Source organism: Aulonocara sp. 'chitande type north' Nkhata Bay, linkage group LG1 (genome assembly GCF_057382095.1).
Source record: "Aulonocara sp. 'chitande type north' Nkhata Bay isolate Kocher_YH1m ecotype deep benthic linkage group LG1, A_spYH_male_GT1.1, whole genome shotgun sequence".
Taxonomy (NCBI): Eukaryota; Metazoa; Chordata; class Actinopteri; order Cichliformes; family Cichlidae; genus Aulonocara; species Aulonocara sp. 'chitande type north' Nkhata Bay.
Window position 1 is genome coordinate 6,747,701 of NC_141344.1, and position 25,935 is coordinate 6,773,635.

At 38.7% G+C, this 25,935-nt stretch overlaps 1 protein-coding gene and 1 long non-coding RNA gene across 3 annotated transcripts; one reads left to right on the top strand and one right to left on the bottom strand.

Annotated features, from left to right (window-relative positions):
* Positions 1-14,319: 14,319 nt before the first annotated feature.
* Positions 14,320-21,116, bottom strand: LOC147338594 (COUP transcription factor 2-like). Of its 2 annotated transcripts, none has more exons than XM_086308702.1 (3): positions 20,053-21,116; positions 18,313-18,837; positions 14,320-16,089 (listed from the first exon to the last, which is right to left on the bottom strand). In XM_086308702.1, the coding sequence occupies exons 1-3, from the start codon at positions 20,546-20,548 to the stop codon at positions 15,815-15,817; spliced, it is 1,296 nt and encodes a 431-aa protein (XP_086164828.1). In that variant the 5' UTR covers positions 20,549-21,116; the 3' UTR covers positions 14,320-15,814. The 2 variants fall into 2 exon arrangements, with proteins under 2 accessions (XP_086164828.1, XP_086164753.1); XM_086308627.1 differs by having other exon boundaries at positions 20,023-21,116.
* On the top strand, positions 21,084-25,508 carry LOC147338595 (uncharacterized). Its single transcript, XR_015131282.1, has 3 exons — positions 21,084-21,270; positions 24,752-24,835; positions 25,405-25,508. It is a non-coding gene; the product is annotated as an uncharacterized LOC147338595 (long non-coding RNA).
* Positions 25,509-25,935: the final 427 nt, after the last annotated feature.

Below are 25,935 nucleotides of genomic sequence, written 5' to 3' on the forward strand. Positions count from 1 at the left end.
CCTGATATAGGGTGTTGATGTCATTAGACCACACCCCTTCTCATTACAGAGATGCACATCACCTAATATGCTTAATTGGTAGTAGGCTTTCGAGCCTATACAGCTTGGAGTAAGACAACATGCATGAAGAGGATGATGTGGACAAAATACTCATTTGCCTAATAATTCTGCACTCCCTGTATAAGCAGAGTGCTTTACTCATTACCCTCGGTAATGTCTGTGGTTACAAGCAATGCCCAGGATATATCAGTGTTTTTATCCTTGGCATTAAAAACACAGGAACATTGTCTTTCTTTATACTGTATCTCTCCTTCATTTCTTTCACGTATTTTACACAGGTTATGAAAGTAGGGTATAATTTCAAGCCATAGAACTGTAGCATATCTGTATTTGGACCTGCGCTGCATCTTGTTGAATTAATGATTCCTGTGTTAAACAAGGGGAAAATGCCTCTCTGCAGAAGTGAGAAGTAATACAATATTTTACTCCAGTAATCACAGAAAGATCAAGTATCACTTGGCAATCTTAAAATCTCCAAATCAGAAGCACCCAGTACATACTATTGATTAATTCTGATACATTTGTGTCATCGCATAGTTCTCAAATCAATGTAGTGGAACAAAAAGCTGCTTTGCTATACAGCCGAAACAAAAAAAAGAAAAGAAAAAAAAAGGATGGATTAGTGAGAATGAACGTATTTAATTTTAAAAATCATGGCTACACAGTAGATAATACCTTAGCCAGTCAAACCACTACCTACCTCCTGGAAATGCCTTTCAGAGATGTGATAGAGCAGTTTTATCTAAATTACTTTTAAAGGCTGGAGGAAGTAAAATGTTTATACAATGTCTGGTTTTCTGCAATATATTTTCTTTTTTAATTTTCTGCTCATTGTTCATTTTTTTATGTTTGGCTCAAGCCAGTGTGTGATGGATTCTGGAGTGCTGGAGGAGGAGGAGGAGGAGGAGGAGAGGGAAAAGGGCAGAGTATTAGGTCAGGTTGATAGAGATGTCAGCACTGCTTCAGTAATCTTGTGACGCGCAAGAGAGCGGCAAAAAAAAGAGCCGGGAGGGAAGCGATCGGGACAGCTGAAAGACCAGCAGCTTGGTGACAGTAGAAGCAGAGACCACCCCAACAACAGCAGCAGGGGAAGCTAGGAGGGGAGGGGAGAGGAGGGCTGGGATATGGGGGAGGTGGGTGTAGTGGTGGCGGCAGTGACGGGGGGGTTGGGAGGGTGTGAGGAGTAAAGCCGGGGGGTTGGATCTTCAGTTACACATCATAGCTGATGGTTAACCCGCCTCCTCTCAGCAGTGTGTTAGAAAGAGAAAGGGTAGTGTGCCAGTTATCAGCACAGTGAAGGATTTAAGCCTTGTCTACCTCATTTAACATCTCCAACAGACTGCACTTATTTACTGTTGTGCCAAATGAAATAAAAGCAAAAGTACGCGCACTAATGGAAAGTCCTTAGGCGATCCTTAAAAATAATGAACATGGATTTCTTACTTATCTATGAATTAAATGTATTCTGCAAATACATTTTACAGAGCATACTTATACGCTTAGTTATACACACACTGTTGCCCTTTCAATATGCACACGAACAGTCAAGTTGTTACCTATGTCATATCCACTCATAAACGTTAAATCTACTTACAATGCCATGTTGTGTATTAGGTTTAAGAGGAGCTTCTGGCGTCCAGGGTTCTGCTCAGTGGGTGACCCAGTAATGAAATGTGATTCAGGTGGTAGATGGATATCTATAGTGAAATATCTCTCCCAGCTCACTGGCTGCAGCCCAGACGTCGCCTTCTGCTCGCTCCTGCTGTAAAGTGTGATTTGTGGTGTTTGGCCTTTTTGTCTAGGACAATTATGTTCACCATTAACAAGCTTTCTTCTGTTATTGTTCATATCAATTAGAGGTGGATGGTAATTTGAGCTGATGGTGGAGACAGTGCTGAGTGATTTAGTGCTGATGTTGTGGGTGTATGGGGGGCAATTAGTGCCGCAACAAAGTCCATCTTTTGTTCAGCTAGTTTGTGGCAGCATGTGGAGCTCAGAAACATTCCTCAGTGTTTTTTTCTTCCTGTCTTGGCTGTTTTTGGAGGCAGTGCACCATGTAGATAACCACAGTTATCTAAGGTCCACACACTGCTTTGACCTCTGGAATCATGCACTTTGTTCTTCCTTGGTAAATTTGTAACAAGAGAGATACTTTGTAGCATAACTATATTCAATAAAATTCATATTTGTGGTTCATCTAATTGGACGGTCAGCTGGGACATTATTAAAAACATTCAGTTAGAAGATAATATTGTCAGATTTTTCAAAATATTTTGGGGCCTTTTTTAGCCCTTGCTATAACAGGACAGTTGAGAATACAGGAAAGCTCAGAGAGACCAGGGGAAGACCCACAGCACACAGCACAATCAATTTAAACCAGGACCTCTGTGGGTCGCGTGCTGTGCTCATCCATCTATATCAGGCTTTGTTTTCAGATTTGAATAAAGTGAATTGTGAAAATTGACAAATGCCTAATAAACAATAACTCAGTAACTTGAGTGAACAAAGCTGGTCAACTGTTGGGTTTGCCTGCTGATTTATTAGGCAAGAACCTCCTTAGTGTACATTTGGAATGGACCAGTAATCCCAAGACCAACTTTTCTCTAGCAGATCATGTAAAGTCCATTTCATCCAGCTCAGTTAGGCACATGTGAACCTGGGATTGCTGTGAGGGGCATTACCAATTAGCTAAACTCACTTAATTTTTATCTCTATAAATGTATTAATGTGGCCCTCTACAACAGTCCTAGTTTTTCATGTGGCCCCTTGGGAAAACTAATTGCCCCATGTGGAGTAGCATCTCCGTTAATTGCAGCAGGTCTGGGGTCATTTTGCCAGTATGTCCGATACTCGAGTTGATCAGGATAGACCAGAGCATACTTCTTTCATATTACCTTGTGTTAGTTCAGAAGGTTATTTAAAAAAATTATTACATTTTTCTTATTTTTTAATGCAAATTTTATAAATTTAATATACTAATTTTAAACTAATTGTTTTAGGTCCGGTTACTTCAGTGCTGTTCAAGATGCCATGGTGGGAAAGAACAATTAACTAAAATCTTAACTGATGTGCATCACAATGCTTCCAGTCTGTGTGTGTCTTCTCTTTAGATGTGTTCAGGCCCTCCCCAGATTGCTTGTACTTTATTTTCTCCTTTTATTGAATTTGTACAGGTTCCTGTTGGATCTGGTCCAAAATTATGCACTCACAAAGTCCAAAACTGCAAATCTGCCAGAAACTTAAATTCACATGACACCTTGTATTAAAGACGCTTTATAAAAATATACAAAAACCTGCAGACTGCATCTCATGTCCAGATATAAATTTAACATTGCATATCTACCTTGTGCATATAGCCAACAGTCTCCACCAAGAAGCTGAGAGAGCATTCATGTGCATGAGAGCTCATTTTGAAAAAGAAAGAAGCCACTTGCTGCTGCTCATAAAGGTTTATTGTCAGTAATAACCGAAAGTGACTCAGACGAGTGTGTCAACATTTTCATAAACTCAGAGCTTCTCTTGATTATAGTCACAGTGTTTAGAGAGATCTGGCTGAGCAAACAAAACTGAAGCTTTAAAAGTGGGCAAAGGCACAAAAGTAGGCTTTTGAAAATGAGAGGGACCTGTCCCCCATCCCTGTTAGAAATTATACCTTTGTCTTGGATCGTGCTTCCTCTTCAGACCAGAGCGTGCAAGAACACACCAACACATTCCATTTTTAAATGGAGTGCTAATTTTAGTCTGACAAGCTCTCTTATGGCTGCAGTGGTGCTGCTTGCTGCTTTTCTTTGGCATGAATGACTCCTCATACACGGGCAGCATTCCAGCACTCAAACCTGCTTGTGCCCTCTCCACCCTCTTTGTCGGAACTGCAGAGAGGGCTGCTGGACGCCCATCAGTGGAATGGCTTAGATAATGACTTATTGATAGGAAAGGATGCTGGGTGCCCTGTGCATATTAGCATGACGCCAGCTGGTCGCGGTGCTGCTGCTGCTGCTTTCATCACCCAGAGCATTGCTAATGTAATTACCTGTGGATGGTCTGCATACGAAGGTAGCTTTGATGTTATTATCTGTTTCTATAAAATTGTGTCATGCAGTGTTATGGTGGTATGGTTAGATCTCCCCCACCCCCCACCAAATTTTTAAAATAGACATCGACTGCATATAATCTAAGACAAAAGCAAGGTGTAATATGTTATATGTCACCAAATAAATAAGTTACAAATAAAAAATTGGTCAGTATAATGATTTAATTTACATTCTTTATCAATCTTTAGAGTACTTAAAAGTGAAACTGATGATTCTGCAATATCATGACATTGTATATCTGGACAGGCATTACAGATTTATTCCTCTTTGATGCTTTATGTCTCATAATGATAACCGAGGCTCAGTAAAGCATAAACGTGGAGTGTTCCCACATGTTACGCAGCTGACATCTTTGTACTATACTCTGAGATGAAAAATGTCTCTAACTGGGCCAAAGAAATAATTCTGGCATATCAAGGGAGCTTGAGAGAGGGGAAGGAGGGGAGGTTCCCAGCATGTCCACATATGACAGGCCTTTACCCACGGCTGGCCGACGCAGCGACATTGTGCGCCTGTCATAGCTGCCCTTCAACAGCAGATGAAGCTGTCAGCAGGACGATGACTTTATTCTGACAGCTGCTCCACCCTCTCTCTTCAGAGCGTTGCAAATAAATATGTTGGGTTTCAAAGCTGCCAAGGCAGACGTTGGACAGTGGGTCAGGGGGCCAAACGCAGAGCAAAAGCATTCCCTTCCCCTCGTAACCTGTTCTCAATGAGCTTGGTCACCTCTCCAGGGCACCCATTCAGCGTGAGCCATCCAAAGGGCCCCAGGGCCCCAGATCTCACACACTGCCTACCGAGAGAGTCCTGTGAGCCTCTCTCTCTTTTCTCTCTCTGTGCATCACTCTGTTTGCCACAGCAGAGTGCCAAAAATATCCTCCACTGCGAGAAATCAAGAGTGTACCAAACAGTTCAAACCATTCATGACAGAGTGTGAGTCAGTCTGATGAAGATGAAACGACTCCTCAGTCAATCAGGGTGAAAAGAAATATTTATTCAAAACGTTTCCCTTGACGATAAAGTCAAAATGTCATAATAGGGGCAACATACAGGTAAGATAGAAATGCTGTTTTGTGTTCTGCTGCTTGAATGGAGTTGACAGATCTGCTGTATGGGACCTTCTGAATCTTTCGCCACTCTTCTCCTTTTTTTTTTTTTTGCTTGAATATAATGATCATCATCTTGTCAGCTCGCTTCGTTGTGTCGAGCTGTTTTGTAAAACTGTTCACGCTTATATTTACATTTAGAACAGCTTCATATTGTTTGTATTACATCATGAAAGTTTGCTATAGTTATGTCCAGTTATGTTTATTTCTAAACACTGAACTATAGCTTGAGGCCTTTTTAATTTGAAAATTCTAACATATTTGGGGCTTGCAGCTGCCTTCGTCCAGCTTCTACAATCAACTGAATATCTTTGCTTTTTATAGACTTTTGGTTAAACAGAACAAGAAGTTTCATGATGTTACTTTTGGAATATAATCAGCCGTTTTAAAGGAATTTTTTGAGTATATGGTTTATAAAATAAGAGGAAAAATTCAGCAGGTTAATCAATAATTGTCAGTATCAAACTTAAAAAAAAATAGAAAATTTCCCCTTCAAATATGTTTCCATCAAATTATTGAGCTCTCAAAGTAGGTTAGACTCTAGCTTTTTAAGTGTCTGTAATAAATGCTTATACATTATGATGAAGGAAAAATTTAGTGCAGTTTTTTCTTAAATGTAATCATCCCAAGACTAAATTCCCTGACTGCAAAAACCCAACATTTAAGTTTGTTTTCTCTACAAGACCTTCCTTCAACAAAGAGATGGATCAAAATCCAGCACAATCAATCCCAGTGATTCCCACTACACCCTTTGCTTTAGGTATAAACCACATTCCAAGCGCAAAGGTTAACGATATTTAAGCAATATTTCAAGTTTTAAATATTCAAAATCTTACAGATGTTGGAAAGAACAAGAATTCTGTCAGAGGTAAAAATCAAATGCTGGAATCTTCCAATTTAAGAGTGTTACATTTCACTTTCTCTATTGTTATATAACAGATTATAACCCCCCCAATCCCCATTGCATAACACATCTAAAATGCAAGAACCCTCTTTGCATGCAGTCACATGCAAAACTGATGATAGTTTATTGATTAAGATTTAATTCATTAATTTAAATTGTGTGTGTGTTTGACATTAAGACTTTGTTGGCAATACCTAGAAAACCACTGTAAATGAAAAGTTACCTATGGGACTCTAAATCTCTAAATGTACTTTAAACACAAACGATCAATGAAGACTTTGCAAACACAAAATAAATCTACAGTTTTCTGACTTTTTAAAAACTTTTTTCATTTTCACATTTTTAAACTTAAACTCTTTATGTGTCATGTTTTAACTATAACGCATACTGTTGTTAAAGTAACCCTGATAGCACATTAAATAAGGCCTATACCAAGCTAATGTAATGTACGTTAACTATGTAATGGAATTACATAGCTCAGCTCAGAGGACTAATGCATCAACTGGCACTGCAAAGATGCAACATGTGAGTCTTGAGCTAATCTGTCTCACTCAAGTGACCATTATCCCCTCTGGGTTCTCTTACACTGCAAGTGCGTGTACAACTCTAATGTGTTTACTCGTGAAACCAGCTACTTTCACGTTTCTCAAAAAGCCATGTTTAAACAATGTTTATTCAAACCAATAATTATGTCAAGAGGCCACTTTCATGAGAAAATCGTACTGTAACATTAACATTTACAAGTTTTTTCTCTCTACCCATCCCCCATATGGACATGTCTAATACACACTATAGACTCGTACCCTTTGAAATAATGGATAACTTTTTTGAGTTATATAACTGTAACATAGGGAACAAATCCAGCAACAATCTGACAGTTTTGTCTTCCAAAATTGTGAATGATAAACCAGTGGTAAAACATTTTGTCTACATTTCATTGAACTGAAACTGGATAAAGACTTCATATAATCTTATGAGCAATGGATACAGAACATGGCAGGGTGCAAAAACATTTGTATTAAAACAAGCAAAATTTTAGGAATTCCAATGATTTCATAATCCGCTGTCATCCAATTTCCTAGATCAGCAGATTACAAACAAACAGCAGTCAGGAGATCAAGAGGTCAAAGGTCACAGCACACGGACAATATTCCAGTGACCTGTGAATGATGATTAAGAAGTGCTAAGAGAGAAATCAAAGTCCTTTTATCTTTGTTAACAGCCATACAACAAATAGGCAGAAGGAAAAGCATGGGAGGGATGTATAGTAGTATTTAACAAATTATCAATGTTTAATTACGCAGCTTTATGTAGCTAGTGAGTTGTCAGGCACACAGATAATAATATGAATAATAAAATAAAAATAAATAACTGAAATAATAAGATTATTAGACTCCTCTTGGGGAAGCAAATGCGTTTAGGACAGGTGTTAAAAATAGAGAAGTTAATCATCAGGCAGCGCCTTGTCTCAAAATCTATGGACTTCTATTTGTTGTACTTTTTTCTGAAGCTTTCAGCAAAGCGCTATATGTGAAGTACATAACATTTAAAGAATGCTGAATGACATACAAATGTAGAACATTGAGATGACTGGGGAATTTATACTCAGGTGCCTTATTGTTGATGGTACTGTACTGTGCACAGTGTGAGCAGTAGCGAGTTGTTAAAGCACTTTTGACTCATCACCATAGGAATGATCGAAACCTCTATGACCAACTTGTAGATATGTCTAAAATGTGCAGTGCTGTAAAAGTGTTCTCAGCTTTGTTTTGAATTTTCACAATTTTCAAACAATAATCGCTATAGTGGACCATCTACCTGCATCTTATCCTATCCCTAGCATCCTCCTCGGCCACACCAACCTTCTGCATGTACCAGCGCAATTTTAATGGAATCTGGATTAATGAAAAAATGCTCTTTTTGTCAAAATGCCAACATGCCTGATGTGTGCTTGAGATGCCAGATAAATAGGATATTTTAGATATATCCGATGCTTTAAATGTGTGTGTTTATGGGTATGTAAACAATTTTCAATAAAACAGAAAAACAGTAGGTACTTTCTTGTTAGCGTAGGCAGCATGTAGGCATGTTATGTAATTGCTCAGATCTGTCATTCATACTATATGATATGTCTGTCCTTTTTGAGACCTAGCTTTATGATTATTCTTGATTCTGTAATGCCATTATCACAGATATAGATCTATATTTTACAGATTGGACTGTGCGTTCAGCAGTGTGGCATGTATTTTGTTTATGCAGTTCTAGTTCAAAGAAACCAGTTTTTTTTTAAACAAAGTACACGTGAAGTGCATTTACTTTACTTGGTTATTTCTAAGACACTGTACTCCCTCAGTGAAAACAGCTGAAAATGATGCTAAGAAAGCAATTAACCAAAATAGTGAAGTTGCAGCCCAGCCAGCAAACCAATGATCTCACTAAAGCTTTGTAAAGCTCAGAGGATCTGCTTAATGCAACTATTTTTACACTGACATACATTTTTTTACACTATTAATTAAAACTGCTGTAGCTGAATATTTCCTTCATCACTCTCGACGTAAAACAGTTCGTCTTTATCTTTATTTCATCTCTTCTGTACAACCTTGCAAGACTGAACTATGCAGACTGAAAAATCTGAGAGACAAAACAAAATTGAGATATTTGAAGTTTCCTGATCCTATGTAAATCCTCTAAGACTTTCATTTGTGTTTGGCTTCGTCTTTGTGCCATAATATCTGCTTTCTTCATCCCAGTATGATTTTTTCTTTTGCCCCTGTTGCCTTTCCAGTAAAAAGGAAAAAAAAACTTTTTAAAAGGAAGATTTGCATGTTAATGGATCTTAGCAACAGCAGAGGCCCTCTCAGCACTGTGCTTTTCAGTTTCCCATGCTCTGCTGCAACAGTACATAATAAAAACAAACAAAAAAGTAGTATTTCACATGGCCCTAAAATTTCTTCTGCCCTCAGTCAGATTAAAACCCATTCCAGGAAGCTTGTTTGGATCGGGTTGTAAAAAGAGATCACTGATAGCAATGTATTAGTGGAGGATTAACATGACTTTCACCCTGGTTTCTGTGCACAATAAAGCTTTAATCTAGGCTCTGCTTGTGAGGCAGGGCTGCCGGTTGGGCCAATGAGACGCTGCCGTGTCTGCAGAATATCCCCGCACATGGGTGTTTCCTGTGGTGGCGGAGGTGCTGGGGCTGGGCCTGGCAGCAGACTGCGGTGACAGACGCGCCCCTGGGATTCCACCTGTCAGCCACGCAGGCACTAATCGACAGGCTTCCTATAAGCTGAACTCTCTGTCACCTCTCTGTCAAATCTTCATCATCTCATTCGTCTGATGACTTCCCTCTGCCCACCCCCATCCTCTTCTTATCCAACGCAAACTCCGCCCATCCGCCTGCCTGTATAAAACACACCAACACCAATCCTCCATGCCTGCTGCTCCCAAACAACATTCAGTCTCATGTGTAAAAATAAAGAAAATTGGTTTCTTTTTGCTTTAAGGAATAATCCAAAATCTTCTATGCAGCTTCTTATTAAAACAAACCCCATGAATCCCGCCCCTCCCTCAACATCCCTGCTTTTCAGCTTTAATGTGACAGAGGTGGGCTTTAATGTTTGGTAGTAATTGGGTGGGAGAGGGAGAGACTGTTTGGGAGGAGGAGGAGGCGGAAGGGTCATGGTCAGGTTTCTCATGGAGGTTATTCTGCATCTGTCTCTTAGCAACGACAGACCGCTCTTTGTACAGTCCTTGAGTTGATTGGTGTGTGTGTGTGTGTGTGTATTTTTTTTCCCTCCTTGGTCGCTGAAATGTTTTGCGAGGGGGGCTCCTCAGCAGACAGGCTTCCTCGCATATTCAGTGCTTTTAAGATTTTGTTTCCATGAGCGTCAGATGGGCTCGCTGAGGCGTGGCGCTTGCTGTATCTTCACCTCCACGGGTTTACATTTGCATTTCTCAAGTGAGGGTGAAAAAAAAAGACAGAAATTGAATTTTTTCAGTGAGCATTTGAGACCAATGCTCCTTTAATGATGATTGTGCTGTGAATCTTAATAACCTTTGCCGGCATAAGTTTTGGCAAACGGTGTTAAATGATATGGCTGCACGGCTAAAGTTTGGTGGTTTGATGTTGTCATGTCTGCCTTCTCTTTAGCTGGTATAAGGTGAAAGGGCAGACCGGGGTCAAAGGTCATTGAATGGATCCAGGGGAACCTCTTGAATCTTGCCATCAGCTTCAAGGCATCTAAGCAGGGAGCTGGAGTGGCATGATGTCAGTCTGAACAGGATTAGTAGGGCAATTCGGGGACAAGGAAAGGAAATAAGAAGGAAAGCCAGAACTTGGCCCCTTCTTCCCACAGCTTAGCTTTGCCCACAGATAAACAAATGAGTACAGTAAGCAAAGTTCACCCATTTCCATGTGTAGAAGCACAAAATGATGACAAAACTGTGCTTTAGTTTGACCTAATTTACTGACCAGAGGGAACAAACATATCTGAAACAAGGCGTTTTTCACAGTATAACGTATTTCTGGGACTTTATTACAAACAAAAGTAGCAGCAATTCTAAACTGCTGCTTTTGATCACTTGCAAAAGATTTAAAAATATGTTTCTTTGATCCGACGGGGCTTCCGTGTTAAATGTGTCCCAGAAACTTCGCTTTTGAACAGCTTTTCCGCGCAAAATGTGAAACTTGTTCTCAGATGTTTCAGGTCCCTTTAATGCCAGTTTCCAGACAGATGGAGCCCCATTTCGGAAACAAACGTGCTTTTAAGTCTTCCGATCACACTTAATCTCTGTACCAAGCCAATGGACTCTTTACTGACTTGTACAATCATTTATGTTCTGTTAGCCCACTGTATGGGAAGACGTTTGTATTTAGAATTAAACACCTTGCTCTCAGTAGAATATAAAAATGTCCTCAGAGAAGAGGAACTGTTTACCTTCACTCTGAGTCTCTTTGGCGGTATCAAATGCAGCCACTGTATGTACGCTGAAAACAACTCTTTCCTCAACGGGACAAAGTTCAAGGCTGCAGTTCTTTAAAATGCTTCACAATAAAAGCACAAAGTTACACTAAATATTAGGGGGAAAATGGATATATCTCTTACAGAAAATAAGATAAAAAGTTCAGGCGCCCATAAATAAATAAAATGAACGACTGAAGTAAATATACAGTAAAGATCGAAAGATCGATTAAAAGACCAAGCTTCCTTTACTCGCACATAAACCCTGCCTCACTGTGGGAGCATTTGTTTCTTTATTTTTCTTGTTGTTTTCCTGCTCTGAAACTTCTTCTGCTCCCTTTTTCGTTTCATCTAGTATTTTGCTTTGTTGTTTACAGCGTTATCACAAATACACAATAAATTTTTTTTATTAGGATATTTTTCCAAAAGAGAATTTTAAGCAGACACGTTCAAAAGTCTTGTATTTTATTTTCACATTATTATTAAAATAAAATTTAAGGAATGGTCAAAATTGTTTTGTTTTTATGTGGCTAAAAAAGTCGGTGGAAGTTGATTTGAGAACTGAAGGTTTTGATGTGAAATTTTAACATAAATATGTAGAGGAAATATATAATATAAAGTGTGCTGTAAAACTTGTCAACACATTCACCTGTAAAATGTTTAAATGCACAGAGATAACAGTTATTAACTGGGCTCCGTTTCAAGAAATATTTGAATTATCAAATCATTCCAATAGTTAATTTAAGTGTCGCAGTTTCTTCCCGTTCGGCGTAAGAACCCACTGAAGTCCCACAGTAAGCGGTTCAATTCAACCAACGCAGAGAGACATAAAAGAAAAATATTAGGGATCCAACAGAAAGGCGCATTCCATAATATATTGACAGCTTTCCGTTTTTCAAAGTAAAACCACTTTAAAGGTGCATTGCCACCAAAGAAGAAGAGGAAAAAATACAAAACTGAATATATTAATTGTTTGTTTCTGGCGAGAAAACACAGGTGACAAATTTTCTTTAAAAGAAATAATATTTCAAATATTTTCTGGATTTCTATAATGTTAATAATATATCGATATTATATAAAAGTTAAGATATACATTTAAATGTTTAACTTATAAAATTCAAAACAACATGGTAGCTTTGAAAGTGAAATTTAAAATAAGAATCCCTTCAAAATCATAGTTGATTAGAAAGATAATTAATTTAAAGCGCTTTTATTTAGAAAATAAAGGCGCAACGTTCCAGCAACTCAACTGAATTTCTCAGGAGTTGTGTTTTGTACTTTTATTAAATCAACCGTTTTGTCCACCAGGCGTTCTAAAAATAAATAAATAAATAAATAAAATGTGAGAGGAAAAAAAGTCAGTCTTGGTCTTTTCTTTAAATAACACAGAGCGGGTGGAAAACTTGCAACAATACAGTTTTTTAAATCTTTTTATATTTTATGCACATTGAGTTACCGCGTGTTTAAATGTACCATATAAGAAACAGTATGTACGTGTATGTGGAATTATCGATCATTCCAACAAACGGGAAATACATGAGATGTTATGCAATTTATTTTTCTTCGCTTCTTAAATCTTATTTTTCTGGAAACTATTTGGTTAGACATGTTTTTAACATTATATATATATATATATATATATATAAACTCAGTTTCAGAACTTTCTAACAGCGTCCACATCTTGATTTTTTTTTTTTTTTTAAATCAAGCATTTCAGGAGGTTTCTATTCGAGAAGAACTGCGCAAAAGCTTCGTGAACTACATTAATCACAGCACCGCGCAGGAACCCGGACAACAGGTAGGTCAGTGTTATTTCATTTGTTCAGTAAACTATTTATAAGCATTTGCGCTGCATTTCTTAAAAAGCTATAAACACTCCGACAGTAATGCTTCCTGAGGGCTTGAGCATCATGGTTCACTACTTCTCACTTGACGATGAATATTAATATTTAAAAAAAAAAAGATCTCAAGCGATATGACTGGCTGCACGCTTTCATCCTCGAAAGCTGATTGGCTAGGTACAAACCACGCTGCTTGATAACTGATCCAGCTCCTGTGCTCGTAGAAAACAGCAGAGAGATGTTTTCCCCCCTTATTTATTACTCCGGTCAAGAAAAAAGGCAAAAACGTGGCCGCGAAGGAAAGTCCATTTGAGTAGTGTCGCGTATTGATCTCAGGCTGAACTCTTTTTTCCACCACCACATAAAGCCTGGACACTCTTTTCTCATTGTCGTCTCTTTGGAGCTGTACGTGTGTGGGAAAATGCTCCATTGTTTTATGTTGGCCCTTGGGCCCAGAACACCCAGGGGCCGACGGGCACCCAGCTTCGGCCTCCTCAGGGTAAACTGTAGTGACAGAGCACGCAGGGCCCCCTCATTAGCTCTGTGTTCATTAGAAGCAAAGAAGCTGATTTAATCTTCTCTGTCCTCCTCAATCTGGCACCACAGTCACGGTTTTAACTCCATTTTCATTCTCTTATGAAGAGTTTAACCAGCTTTTTTTTTTTTTAACTAATAGAAGATTTAATAGCAAAAAGAGCTGTCAGCGGGTGCTACTGACAAGTTGGAAAAGCAGCTTTACCTTATTTGAAGACAGACTTTTATTGTAGTATTCTAAAAAGAAAATGTTTTTATATCATACAGTTTTCTTTTGCATGTGTGGATGTACTGATACAGCCATACTACAAGATCATACTAGGTTTTGTCTTAATAGTTAATTTAAAACTATTAATAAGTTATATAAAAAAAAAAAAGCACAGCTACAGGCTACAAGCTGCAAGCTACAAGAAAAGGATGTAACGTGACACTCTTTGTTCCCTCCCTTTAGGTGTTTTCTTAAGTTGTAAAGATGTTAAAACTGAGTGATCAAGCCCAATATAAGATAAGTGCAGGAGAAAAGTTAACTGTTTTCCTGCAGGTTGTTAAATAAGGCAAATGTAAATACAACCTGACATTCACATAAAGCTATCACTGTCAGTGGAAGCAATTAGTTTGATTAAAACGCCCAATTAGTGACAATATTATAGTAAGAAATGGGCTCCAGAACACCAGACAGACTCCACTTGGCTTACGTTTCCTTACTCCATTGCAGTACAAAAAAATCAAAATTATAACGGATGCGCTCCCTTGTGTAAACACACTTGATTCCTGTTGGAAGGTGACAAACATGAACACTGTTGAGCTGAAATGACGAAATAAAGCAAATACACTTTATTTATAAATCTTGAGTTATAATTTAATACGGTACCAATATGTTAACCAATATGCTTTCACAGTACATCAGAGTGGTTGTCAAAAAGAAGTAAACACAAATACACTCACACCCACACCCACACACACACACATGCACATACACTCTAAATTCAGCAATACCCTGCAGTGGTCTGTTGTGCCATTAAGTGGCCTGGGCTCATTAATGCATGAGTTATACTGAAATAAATTTGTTTCTTGGCCTGGGAAATTAAGAGATTGTAGTTATTATAGACCCAGTGCTCTTAAAATCTCTGAGGAAGTCAGTGTAAAAGTCCAGGAAACATAAATTCATTAGAAGTATTTGGTAATGCATTTGTCCTTAATCTCGTAGTGTCATTCGTGTTCTTCTTACCTGTCACGGGAATATGATTTAGACTTTAACCCCTCTAAATATAAAAAACATTGGATTAAGCTATCCAACAGTCAGCTCACTGCCATGATTAGCCTCTCAGTTCAGATGAGGAAAAAAACAGAAAAGTTGAAGTGTGACAAAAATCCGGGAGAGACAAATTGCTTTGAAATAGGATTTTAAAGAGTTTAACTGGAACATTATGGCAAAAGGGAAATAATCGTATTAGCCAAGAAGTATAACGAAGAAATGACTAACGCTTGGCGCAACCGAACACTGAGCATGAGAAGTGCAGCTCTGAAATGTTTTTGCTGTTCTCATTCTTTGCATGTCAATAAGAAAACCAGAATAAGAAAACAAAGTAACTAAAACAAAGCATCAATCTCACCTTTCTGTCTCTATGCAACCGAGCAAAAAGGTTGAAGTCAGAAGAAGTCGGGTTTCAAACAATCATATTAAATCTTTCTGAAATGTTCCTTTAGTCCAAAGTGCTATGTCTGGAAGGTATGAAAACAACAACAACAACAACAACAAAAAACAGATCAACACAAGACGATCCCTGCAGTTTTCTCACTAGCTGGGGTAAAAATATGTAAAACATAAAAAAAAAGAAAAAGGGAAAAAAAAGAAAACAAAAAGGATCCAAAACATAATTTACAAGCACGATAAATATACACACAGGTCCAATAAATATTGTTTGTTATCCCAAAAACCATAGACTGTGAGAGGTCACCACACTGCAAAAAGATGTCCATCTTAACCAGTCATTTCGTTTACTGACATTAGTTCCCTTTAAACAAGTGAAAATTTCTGCCAGTGCAGTCAGATCATTTCGTCATTGGTAGATTTCCTGTATTTTATGGACCCCTCTAAAAGTGGCATAATGGAAAATAAGGCAGCTAATACCTCCGGTATGATAAAAAAAGCAAATTAAATTACATTTTTACCCTTAAGATACTTTAGAGAATTTAATTCCACTGGCAGTTTTTTCTCTTGTTTAAATCAACAGAGATTTTACTATTTGAAATGACTTGATTTGAAAAGTGGGACCCTTCCTGACCTTAGTAGCACCACAGCAGCTTTTATTCTCTATTGAATAGCCATGTAAGGCCAGTTGAAGCTGCTACCAGAAAGCAGCATGTCCCTTATCAGAGTTTCTATGGGTGTTTTCCCCACCAGACGGACGAAGAAAAGCTGCTCTATGACAGAAGAAGAGACGCTGCGGAGGGAAGGCAAGCGAAGCAGCAGCTTCCCAAACCTGTTAGGCTGGTTGGGATACTGGCTCCTCACATACTCTTCTAAAGCACACTGCGATTTCTCCTGGAGACCCTCCACATGGGCCACATCTGATAGACCACAAGCATCTACAGAGAGAATGTAACACAGAAACAAATAGGCAGAAGAGAAGAGGTCAGGACCAGTGGTTCAACTGGGCATCTGAAAAATACTTCAGTTTCACGTTTATTCAGTGTTAATACAAAATCACCAAAACTCGCGATGGTACAGTCTGAATGTGGAGTTAGATGAAAAGTTACAGTGATCGAAAGTCAAAAAAGCACCAGAAAAAACAAAAATCTGTAGGTATTACTATTTACAGATATTATTTAAATCCCTGGGTAAGACATTAAAGAAGAGGTCAGGGCAGCAGAATGCCAAATATTAGTGGATGCATTTAAATATTTTATTACTTTGTAAACAGATTTGAGTGAACCTCACTAAGATGGTATCAGAACCATCAACCATAAACACAGAACACCCAATAAACTAGTTAGTCAGACATGGTTGGGTAAATGTAGAGGTTTAAAAATGTAAAATTGGATACTGTAAGAGCGCAGTGGCAGGTTGAAAATAAAACATATAGGCAAATAGTTGAGGTTTGTCAATCTGATGCCATCTGGGATCAACAATGGTGCCACTGCTCTCATCCAATCAAAAAAAAAGAATACTCAGGGCCCAGACAAAAGGAAGGAAGCACGGCAAGAGCATTGATTGCTCTGAGTCATTTGCATTTCAACGCACACCAGACTCTTCTGTCTGTACTGTAAAACTGCAGGCCGGCTGGAAACAGGGGTTAAAGCAGGACTGTCCCAGTTTAAAAGGCACGTGCTCACATGTGCTCACATGCTCACGGGGACTAAAATAGACCAATAGGAAACCTTCTTTGTTTATTTTTTTACTCTGCTGCTACTTGTCCTTTTGAACCCACTCACAATCTAACAACCAAACATCCCTCTGTCATCTAAAAGGCTGTGAAGAAACTGGCATACATTTTGCATTGCAAAGTCAACTAATAGTTCCCATTGCTTTATGAACAGTACAAAAAAAGCTTCTTTATGAAGATATTTTCAAATTTAAAGATGTAAAGAATAAAATGTATTATGCAGTTACATTTACATGCTATGATCGTTTTTAAAACAGTGGCAAGATTTAAATATAAAAATTTTCTTTTTAAAATAAAAAAACCCCTCTAAATTTTAAGCCTGAAAACAAGTTTTTTTCACTTGAAATTAATATATATATATATATATATATTAATTTCAAGTGAAAAAAAAATATATAAATATATATATATATATATATATATATATTAATTTCAAGTGAAAAAAAAAAAAAATATATATATATATTAATTTCAAGTGAAAAAAAAATATATATATATATATATATTAATTTCAAGTGAAAAAAAAAAAAAAAAAAAAAAAAAATATATATATATATATATATATATGTATATATATATATATATATGTATGTAATAAATCACTCTGCTGAGGCACCTTTTATGTGAAGCAGCAGTGGAATATAGATGCTGTCAAATGTTTAACTCAAACCCATTTGCATAGCCTATTCAGGCAGAGTATTTCATATTTTAAGGGCTGTAAGGATTTGATGCCGTTTTAAGACCATCAAACTCACTCACTCACACTTCCTCTTCAGTATTATTTTAATGCAGATAAACTGTTGCTTCAAGATCTGACAACTGTATGAGGTCACTTAAGTTCACTATGAATTCTATCAGAGGTAAAGCAGCTGGCTCAGGTTTCAAGGGAGTACTTTTCTAGAGCAAATCCAACATATATGATTTGTATTCCTTTTTTAATGACCGTTTATAACGATATCAGAGGATCATCAGACTTATGATCATACTAAAATCTGCAAAAGAATTATTTTATATAGATTTTGCTTTTAAGGTGTTTCAGAGTTTTAATACAAATTATTGATTTTTCTTTTTAGCCCCCCTCCCCAACCCCGAACGCACAGTTACCGAGTGTTATGCAAACTATTATGCCACGAGCAATAAAAAAAAATCTGTAAAATTATTTTTATAAGATTTTCTGTCGTTTTTTTGGAAATATTTATTCCTACGTTTTTCGGGCGATTTTTAAGTAACGTTCTCGTCCGCTCGCATTAATTTTGTTTTCGCTACATTTGGAAAATAATTTATTTAATTAAATTAGGATTTTAATTTTGATAGCGGTTGTTTTCTTCGTGATGGTGGCGGCACAATTCTCCTTAGATTTTAAGCTTGCGTGATTTCGCTAAAATGTCAGCCACAGCGTGTGTGGGGGTGAAAAGGTAAAGTTTACCTGTGGTGAACAGCACGATGGCCTTAATGCAGCTGTACTCCGCCGAATCCACGTGCAGCACCTTCAGCTTCTCCACCTGCTCCTGGAAGACCCGGATGTGGTCCATGAAGGCCACCACCCGGTCAGCAGACATTGGGGATGCGTGGAGACCAGCAGCGGCCAGTAGCGGGGCGGCGTGGACGGGCATGGAGCACTGGGCGGCGTTCAGGACGAACAGTTCGCTCCAGGTGAGGCGAAGAAGGGCCACCTGGTCCGGCACCTGCAGGTCCGGGAAAAAAGGGATGTTGCGGGCCCACTCCACAGCGCTGAAGAGCATCCGAGCCGCCAGCTCGCAGATGTTCTCAATGCCCAGGATGTTGTTGTTCTGCAGGCACTGAGAGCCAAACCTGGAGGTCGGGTAGGGTTCGGCCCGCAGCAGCAGAGAGATGTACCCCGACAGATAGGAGTGGCACTGCAGAGGATCCCCGTTTGTCAGAGCAAACTGGCCGTGATATGACTGGGTTGGTATTCTGCCTCTCTGGACAGCTGGAAGAAAGAAACGGCAGAAATGCCACATCACGCTAGAAGGCGATTAAAACAACGAAGATGACATTTAAAGAACCCTAAAACTAGACATCACGCACGGGACGTCATTTACAACAGCATGTGTGAATTAAAACCTCGCGCTTATTTTAGTCAGATTAGGCTGGGATTCCTTTCTAATGTCAGTAGTGAGCTAGCTTATGGTTGGCTGGCTCTTCAGAAGTGGACATGGATAAGTGTTGTGGACAGCTCCTGGAAAGAAATGTCACATTCAGCTCGGTGTTGGGAGATCTAGAGCACAACCTGCAGATAATGGCGTGTGAGATTTTTTTTCCTTTCCCCCCCTCTTTTCTTTTTCTCAGCGTGTTTCTGGGTATTCAGTAGCGTTGCATTTTTTTTGTTTCAAATGTATAATTGCTCCAGTTCACAGCCCAGATTCCGTTTTCAGTTAATGCTCTCTAATATCATCAAGTGAGTAGGCTTATTGTAACTTAATTATTTATTTTTTGGCTGTGAAATCTCTAATAGCCTAAACTTTAATAAACTTTCACATTTAGACAACAAAGCAGACTCTTAGTAGACTAGTGTAGGCTGCGGTCTGGGCCTAGTGCTGTATATGAAAAGCATGCATAATGAATAAGAGCAGACACACATGGTCCGCACGAGCACATCATTTAAAAATGTATTTTACATTTTTATGGCTACAATTTAAACGAAAAAAAGGCACTGAAACTAAAGTTAAATAAATATATCTACTGCCGAATGTGAACTCCTGACATTTAAAGCTTCTGCAGACTCACACTCACCGGGGATGATGGACATAAAGCGGAAGGGGAGCAACAATAGTGCACCTAACATGCTACAGGATGCTAGCGGGAACATCTGTAATAATGTGTAATATTACACACTGAGGTCTACACAATATAAAGCTATAGTACCCGAGACAAAATAAATAATTATACACCGCGTATTTAAAAAAAAAATATAGACATTATTAAATGAATAAAATATCCCTAGTGTCAAACAAAGGCAACATGTGGCGATGGTAAGGCTCCTGGGTCCACAAAGAAATATGTAAACATAAGCTAGGCTACACATATGTAGCATCCACACAACTAGATATGGGGCAGATATGCGTTCAAACATAAAAGAGTGCTGCATGTGAAAGTGTTATGGATGTGATAGTACCAGTAATAACAGTTTGATGCCAGCGCGTACCTTCTCTCCTCATGCCGACTTTGAGGCATTTCTTGAGGCGACAGTACTGGCACTGGTTGCGGTGGTGCTGGTCTATGGGACAGTTCCTGTTGGCCCTGCAGGTGTAGTTCAGGTTTCTCCTGACGCTGCGTTTAAAGAAGCTCTTACATCCTTCGCATGTGAACTGTCCATAGTGCTTCCCGCTGGATTTATCCCCGCACACGATGCACTCGATCTGCTGGCTCTGCTGTTTGTCCATGGACAAGGAGGAGGAGGAGGAAGAGGAGGTGCTGTTGTTATTGTTGGTGGTGGTCGCGACGGTGTTGCCGGACGGATTGGACGGCGGTGCTCCCTGAGGTGCAGCTGCTGTTTGGGGTATTTCCAGAGAAGGCGCCGGGTTCATGTGTCCCGTCAGCTCTCCGGGCAGAGACAGAGGTGCAACCTGAGACACCGGGGAGGAAAGAGTCCCCTGAGAGTCCCCGACCGCCTCGGTGTTTCTCCACGCTACCATCGCCATTTCGACTTTCTCCAAAACTTTTTTTGCGCCCAACTTCGTTTTTACGCGATAATTAACTCACACGTACTGTCGGCATCAATAGCTAATACACAGTCATGGGAAACTGCGGCATTGTTTGACGAAACGAAATACAATTTCAAATAAAATAAATAAAAGCGAGCTCATAGGATAACGGCAGAAAATTAAAACGAGTTCACAAGTGAAGATTGAGCAGTCACCCAGAAGCAGCTGCTGGCGCGGACAAAATCCAAAAAGACAGCTTCATTCAAACCGTCATAGTGCGCTATAGCATCCACAGAGGGGGGGAAATAAAGACGGAGCCATCCACACAGGGAGGAAACGTTATCCCCAAAATATACAATCTGATCCTTTCTGTTCTGTGTGTCCAGCTTTAAACAGAATGCCGTGCGAGCAGATCCTTCATTAGGGATGGAGTCACGCGACCAGGCTTTCCAGACGCTCCCTGCTCTCCCGATCAGTAAGAAGTTACATTAAAAAGACATCAGGGAGAGAGAGAGAGAGAGAGAGAGAGAGAGAGAGAGTCAAAGAGGGGGAGTGATGGATGTTGATTTTGACGATGCTTTGCTCCGGGACGGAGGAGGAGAGTGATGCGCCCGCACGTCACCGGCTGTGAATCGGTGACGCGGGTTTGGGGCGGAGTTAACGCGTGGAGAAGCTGGTCTCGGAGCAGCAGTGCGGGGGTTCAGCTGACTTTAAAGAGGGTAAGAGTTCACATCCTCCCTGTTATGTTTTCTGCTTTCCCTCCCTGTCCAATCGCTCTCTCTCTCTCTCTCTCTCTCTCTCTCTCTCTCATGTGTGCGCACACGAACGGGTTTTTTCTGTTTGTTTTTTTTATTTTGTTTTTTGCACTATGACTACTTACTTGCCGTGAATCGGTCAAACCACAGTTTGCATCATATCACCTATAATGTATATTATGAGTACTCATGTTATACTGGTACATAAAGAGACTGCTTCTGCCCGCGAAGACCCCGAAGGGGCCAATTCAGATTCTAAATGCAGTTATTTGATGCCACCTAGTGTCGTCAGTAAATTACGCAGAAAAATTCCCTTTTTTAGATCCACTTCACTCACAAAAAGAGATAGATTTTATACATTTCTTTTATAAACAATACATTTAATGCACCTCTCCTCTGCCCTGTCTTAGCTGCAGTCACTTTGTGGACTTTGTAATCACGTAATCATCCACTCACACCAAATGACTAATCAGATAAGAAGACATTTTTAGAAATTACTAAAACCTTTTCTTTTTTTCTTTCTTTCTTTCTTGAGAGAGAACGTTTACAAGTTAGTTTATGTATGGGTGAGATACATATTGGACTTTTAGCTTTCATCAGTAAACTTGCCAAACATCCTCACTTCCAGTGCAGATTTACTGTAAAAAGATTGTTGTGAAATGCTCAGTATAAACACACAAAAATTATTATTTTAGCACAGGCTGTAAAATCTATTCTAAATATAAATTAAACAAACCGAATAAATAAACTGATGTTATCCCTCCTCAAATAGCAATAATACAAAGATATATGGGAATTAAATATATACAAGAAAACCAGTGGCTACATGTCTAGCTGAAGAGATGACACCTTCACATGCGCCTCTGCCCTTTCTGTCTCTCATGTTCATGATCTATTGAATTTCACTCAGAGCAGCTGCATTGGCGCATACGCTACTTGATATCCATAAAGCTACTGCATTTTTCAGAGTAGATTTGGTGACTTTGATTATGGTATTAAACTCAGTGTTGCTGTGTGTCTCCATACAGTTGCATTGTTTGATTTTGGTGTATTTACGTGTAGCACAACCATTCTTTTCATTTGTTGTGGATTTCTCAAATGGAATCAGTCTGATGTCCATGGATGTCTTTGATGGCAAGTCAGTGCCATGTAAAAATGTCTGTATGGCCATTTCACTGTTGACTCATGCTCCATGAGTCCTGAGGCTGAGTGTGCTGTCACGTTCTTCCAGACGGCCAGAGCTGCAGTCATCCAGCGACTGCTCGCACACAAAACAAGCCTTGCCCTGCCTGCTAACAAAACACACGGCTGATGTCCAATACCAATCAGCAGTGGAAGGTCAAGGCTAAAGTGTTTACCACACTGAATGTGGATGATGCATTCCTTCACACTGTTTATTTCACTGACCTCTCCCCTCCCCCGCTCTCCCTCATGATGGGTCCGGTTAATATTAATCACAGATTTAGGAGTTTACAGATGATAAATCCCTCCTGTTTTTGGTGATCTGGTGCCCTTTATGACTTATCACCAGTGGGGGAGCTGAAAGCGAGCTAATTGGAAACAAAATGAGGGAGAGTTTGGCCAGGAGAGACCTGCTGTGTGGGCAAAACCACCAGGATATGACTGTTTGCAGTGCAGTGGGAGGCAGCTCTGGCTTCCTGCTCAGAAATCTGCAGAATGTTTCTAATGCAAGCTTGATGTCACTTTACTGAAAATTTGCTCTTATAATTCTGAACATGACAAACATTGGTCAAGCTAAAATCTGAAAAAAATATAGTGTGAAGGTGGTTGATGAGTTTATATGACATGAGAAAACTACGTTCAGCAGGTAATATGATGAAGCGTATTGTCAAGGAATTACTTGACCAAAAGAGCTTTTAGAAAAGCACACATTATAGTATTCTAGGAATATCCGGTAGTATTCTCAGCTTTGGCAGTGAATGGGTGTGGTGTAAAGTCATTACGGTAACAAGATTAATGGTTGTGAGCTAAAAGTGCACGGTAGCCTTTCAGATCCTGCAGTGGATGTCTTCTGTTTGTGTTTTAGCAGTGACTGTGTGTAAGTGTGCAGATTCCGAAATGTCATGACCTGACCCAGAGGCCATGATGTAGAAACAAACCATTGCAAATCAAATTGTCCAATTTACCTGCAAAATAACAACTCAATATCTGAACTGTACCCACAGCAAAGTGAAATGTGTAGTGTCTGGATGTGGTTGGGCGAGGCAAAATACATCAATATTTTAAAAAAATAATCAGAATAAAATAAAAACAAAGGGATTGTGCATGTGGAGAAAAGGTTATGGTCAGCATATAACCAGTCCTAAGTTCAAAAGTGAAATATACATGAGCATTAGCATGATTTCTGGAAAAGAAAGAAACATTTGCCATTTTGTGAGCGGAAAGCAAATTAATTATTACATCTAGCTTCTACCAGTTATTTAATTATGTGGAATAAATGTGCATCCACTTTTATTTCAAAGGATAGTCCCTATATCCCTGTGATATTTCGATTGTTTAAATACTAATGAAGAATTAATCACAGTTTGTGTCTAACCAGATTTTTCTGAAAAGAAACCTAATCCAGTTACACAAGTTTCAACCTTATATTTATCAAACTTATCAACAACCTAGAATTTTATATCTGATAACTTACTTACAATCTTGCAAAATAAGCTCAATGTGCTTTTGTTAAAAAAAAACAATTAACACCAAAAAATCACAGTAAGCTCCGGAGAATACAGAGAATATGATCCCCGTGACTCTTCTGACTGCAATTGTGTGGGAAGTGTCTAAAGTGCAAGCCTGTCACAATTAGTTTGCTTTAAATTTTATTTTTGAGAATACATCCAACTTTTCTGACACACAGAACAACTTCATCTTGAATAAAATTTCTAGAGTTTTTAACCTGAATACAGTGGGAATCAAGTTTCTGTGAATAAGCAGATGTACACTAGACATTTACTGAATTTTACATGTTAAATTAAACTATAATAAGAAGTGTTAACAACAAAGTTTTACTTATTAAAACAAGACATTTAAAAAATGAGCAAAAGTTGATTTTCATGCATTTTACAGTTAAAGAACAAGGAAGTTTCTGCTACAGATTGTTGAACCGGAGCAACAATTAATATTAAAATCAGTATCTTACATTATCATTTATAGCAATTGTAATTTTTACAGTAACTAGTGACTAAAACCTTTTCATGTTTATGTCTCTGGTAATAGATGCTGGACAGTAAAGAGAGCCTGTAGATTGTCACCCTGCTGTGAACCTTGGCAGCCACTGAAACAAAGCTGGTACCTCTTAGGCTCTTTAGCCGGCTCTTTAGCCGGTTCACATCCTGGTCAGAGAGCAACAATAGTTAGTGAGTTAGATTAACACGGCACAGCTTTTGCTTCACCTGTGACCGCTGAACCATCTCTCACCTTTTATTAACCCCAGACAGCTGACCTCTGACTCCTTCAGGCCAACTGCAGAATTCTTCATGAGGTGGATTTCACGCTTGAGAGACACTTTGTGCTACAGGTCAGTGTGCAGTTATAACGCACCGCTAACGCTCGTCTCACTCATGAACAGATTCATCCTGGCGAAATGTTGGGATCCTCATTAGGAATTGTACAAAATCCTACTTAACCTTTGACCTCACTCAGACTAGCACTCATTATCTCGTATGAGATTAACCCACATTGCTTTGTAAATGATAGAATCAACTCAACTCAGCTTTGAACTGTAAACAGTTTTGAAACTGATCAAATAAGATAACATTTTAAACAAGACATATGCTTTAGTCAAACCTTTTAATGTGGACTGCACACATTTCTGACCTGTTTATGCATAAGAGAACTAAAGATGACTGTATTATTATTGTAACATTTTGCAGTATTTTAATATTTAAGTGCAAAATTTGAGGCATATTTGCTGGTAGCCTTTCAGTTGATGCTGATAGAGGTCTTTCGAATGAAAGGATCGCATAATTAGTTTGACAGGTTTGTTTATGCCATTACAAAATATTTTTATTGTCCAGTCTCTAAAGTCATGGATAATGAGGGCAATAACATGATGAGTTTCTTACATTGTTGTGTTTTGTTTTTCAGGTGTTAAGGCCAAATAAATTCCCAGGGGGGCGCTGTGCACACCTTACCGTCCGGGTGGAGGCACTAAGTGGTTAATTAAGTGGAATGGAAGAGGATAAAGACATAATTCAAACTTTACTTTAAGATAATATACTTAAGTGTGATTTTTTTGTGCATTACTATAGTACATTACTATAGTTTTTAACTGTAATGTACAAGAAGCTGAATCACAGTAACTAACAATAAATAGTGAAGTTAAGAATACAAATATATAGAGAGCAATATTTATGATTAACATAACAAACAATGCAAAAAATATTACAGGTGTGATTTTATTATTATTATTATTATTATTATTATTTATCAGGAAATGAAGAATTTCAAACACACTCACTTTTCATGACAGGCTTTTTTTTTTTTCAACATGGCATCAAAGAATTAGTTGAGTGTTTTAACAGCTGTCATGTGGCTGGCCATGTGTCATTTATGCTGGTGGTTTTTCTTGCCCTAGTTAGTGAGATGCAGTGATATTCTTAAAATGCAGCTGTGAGG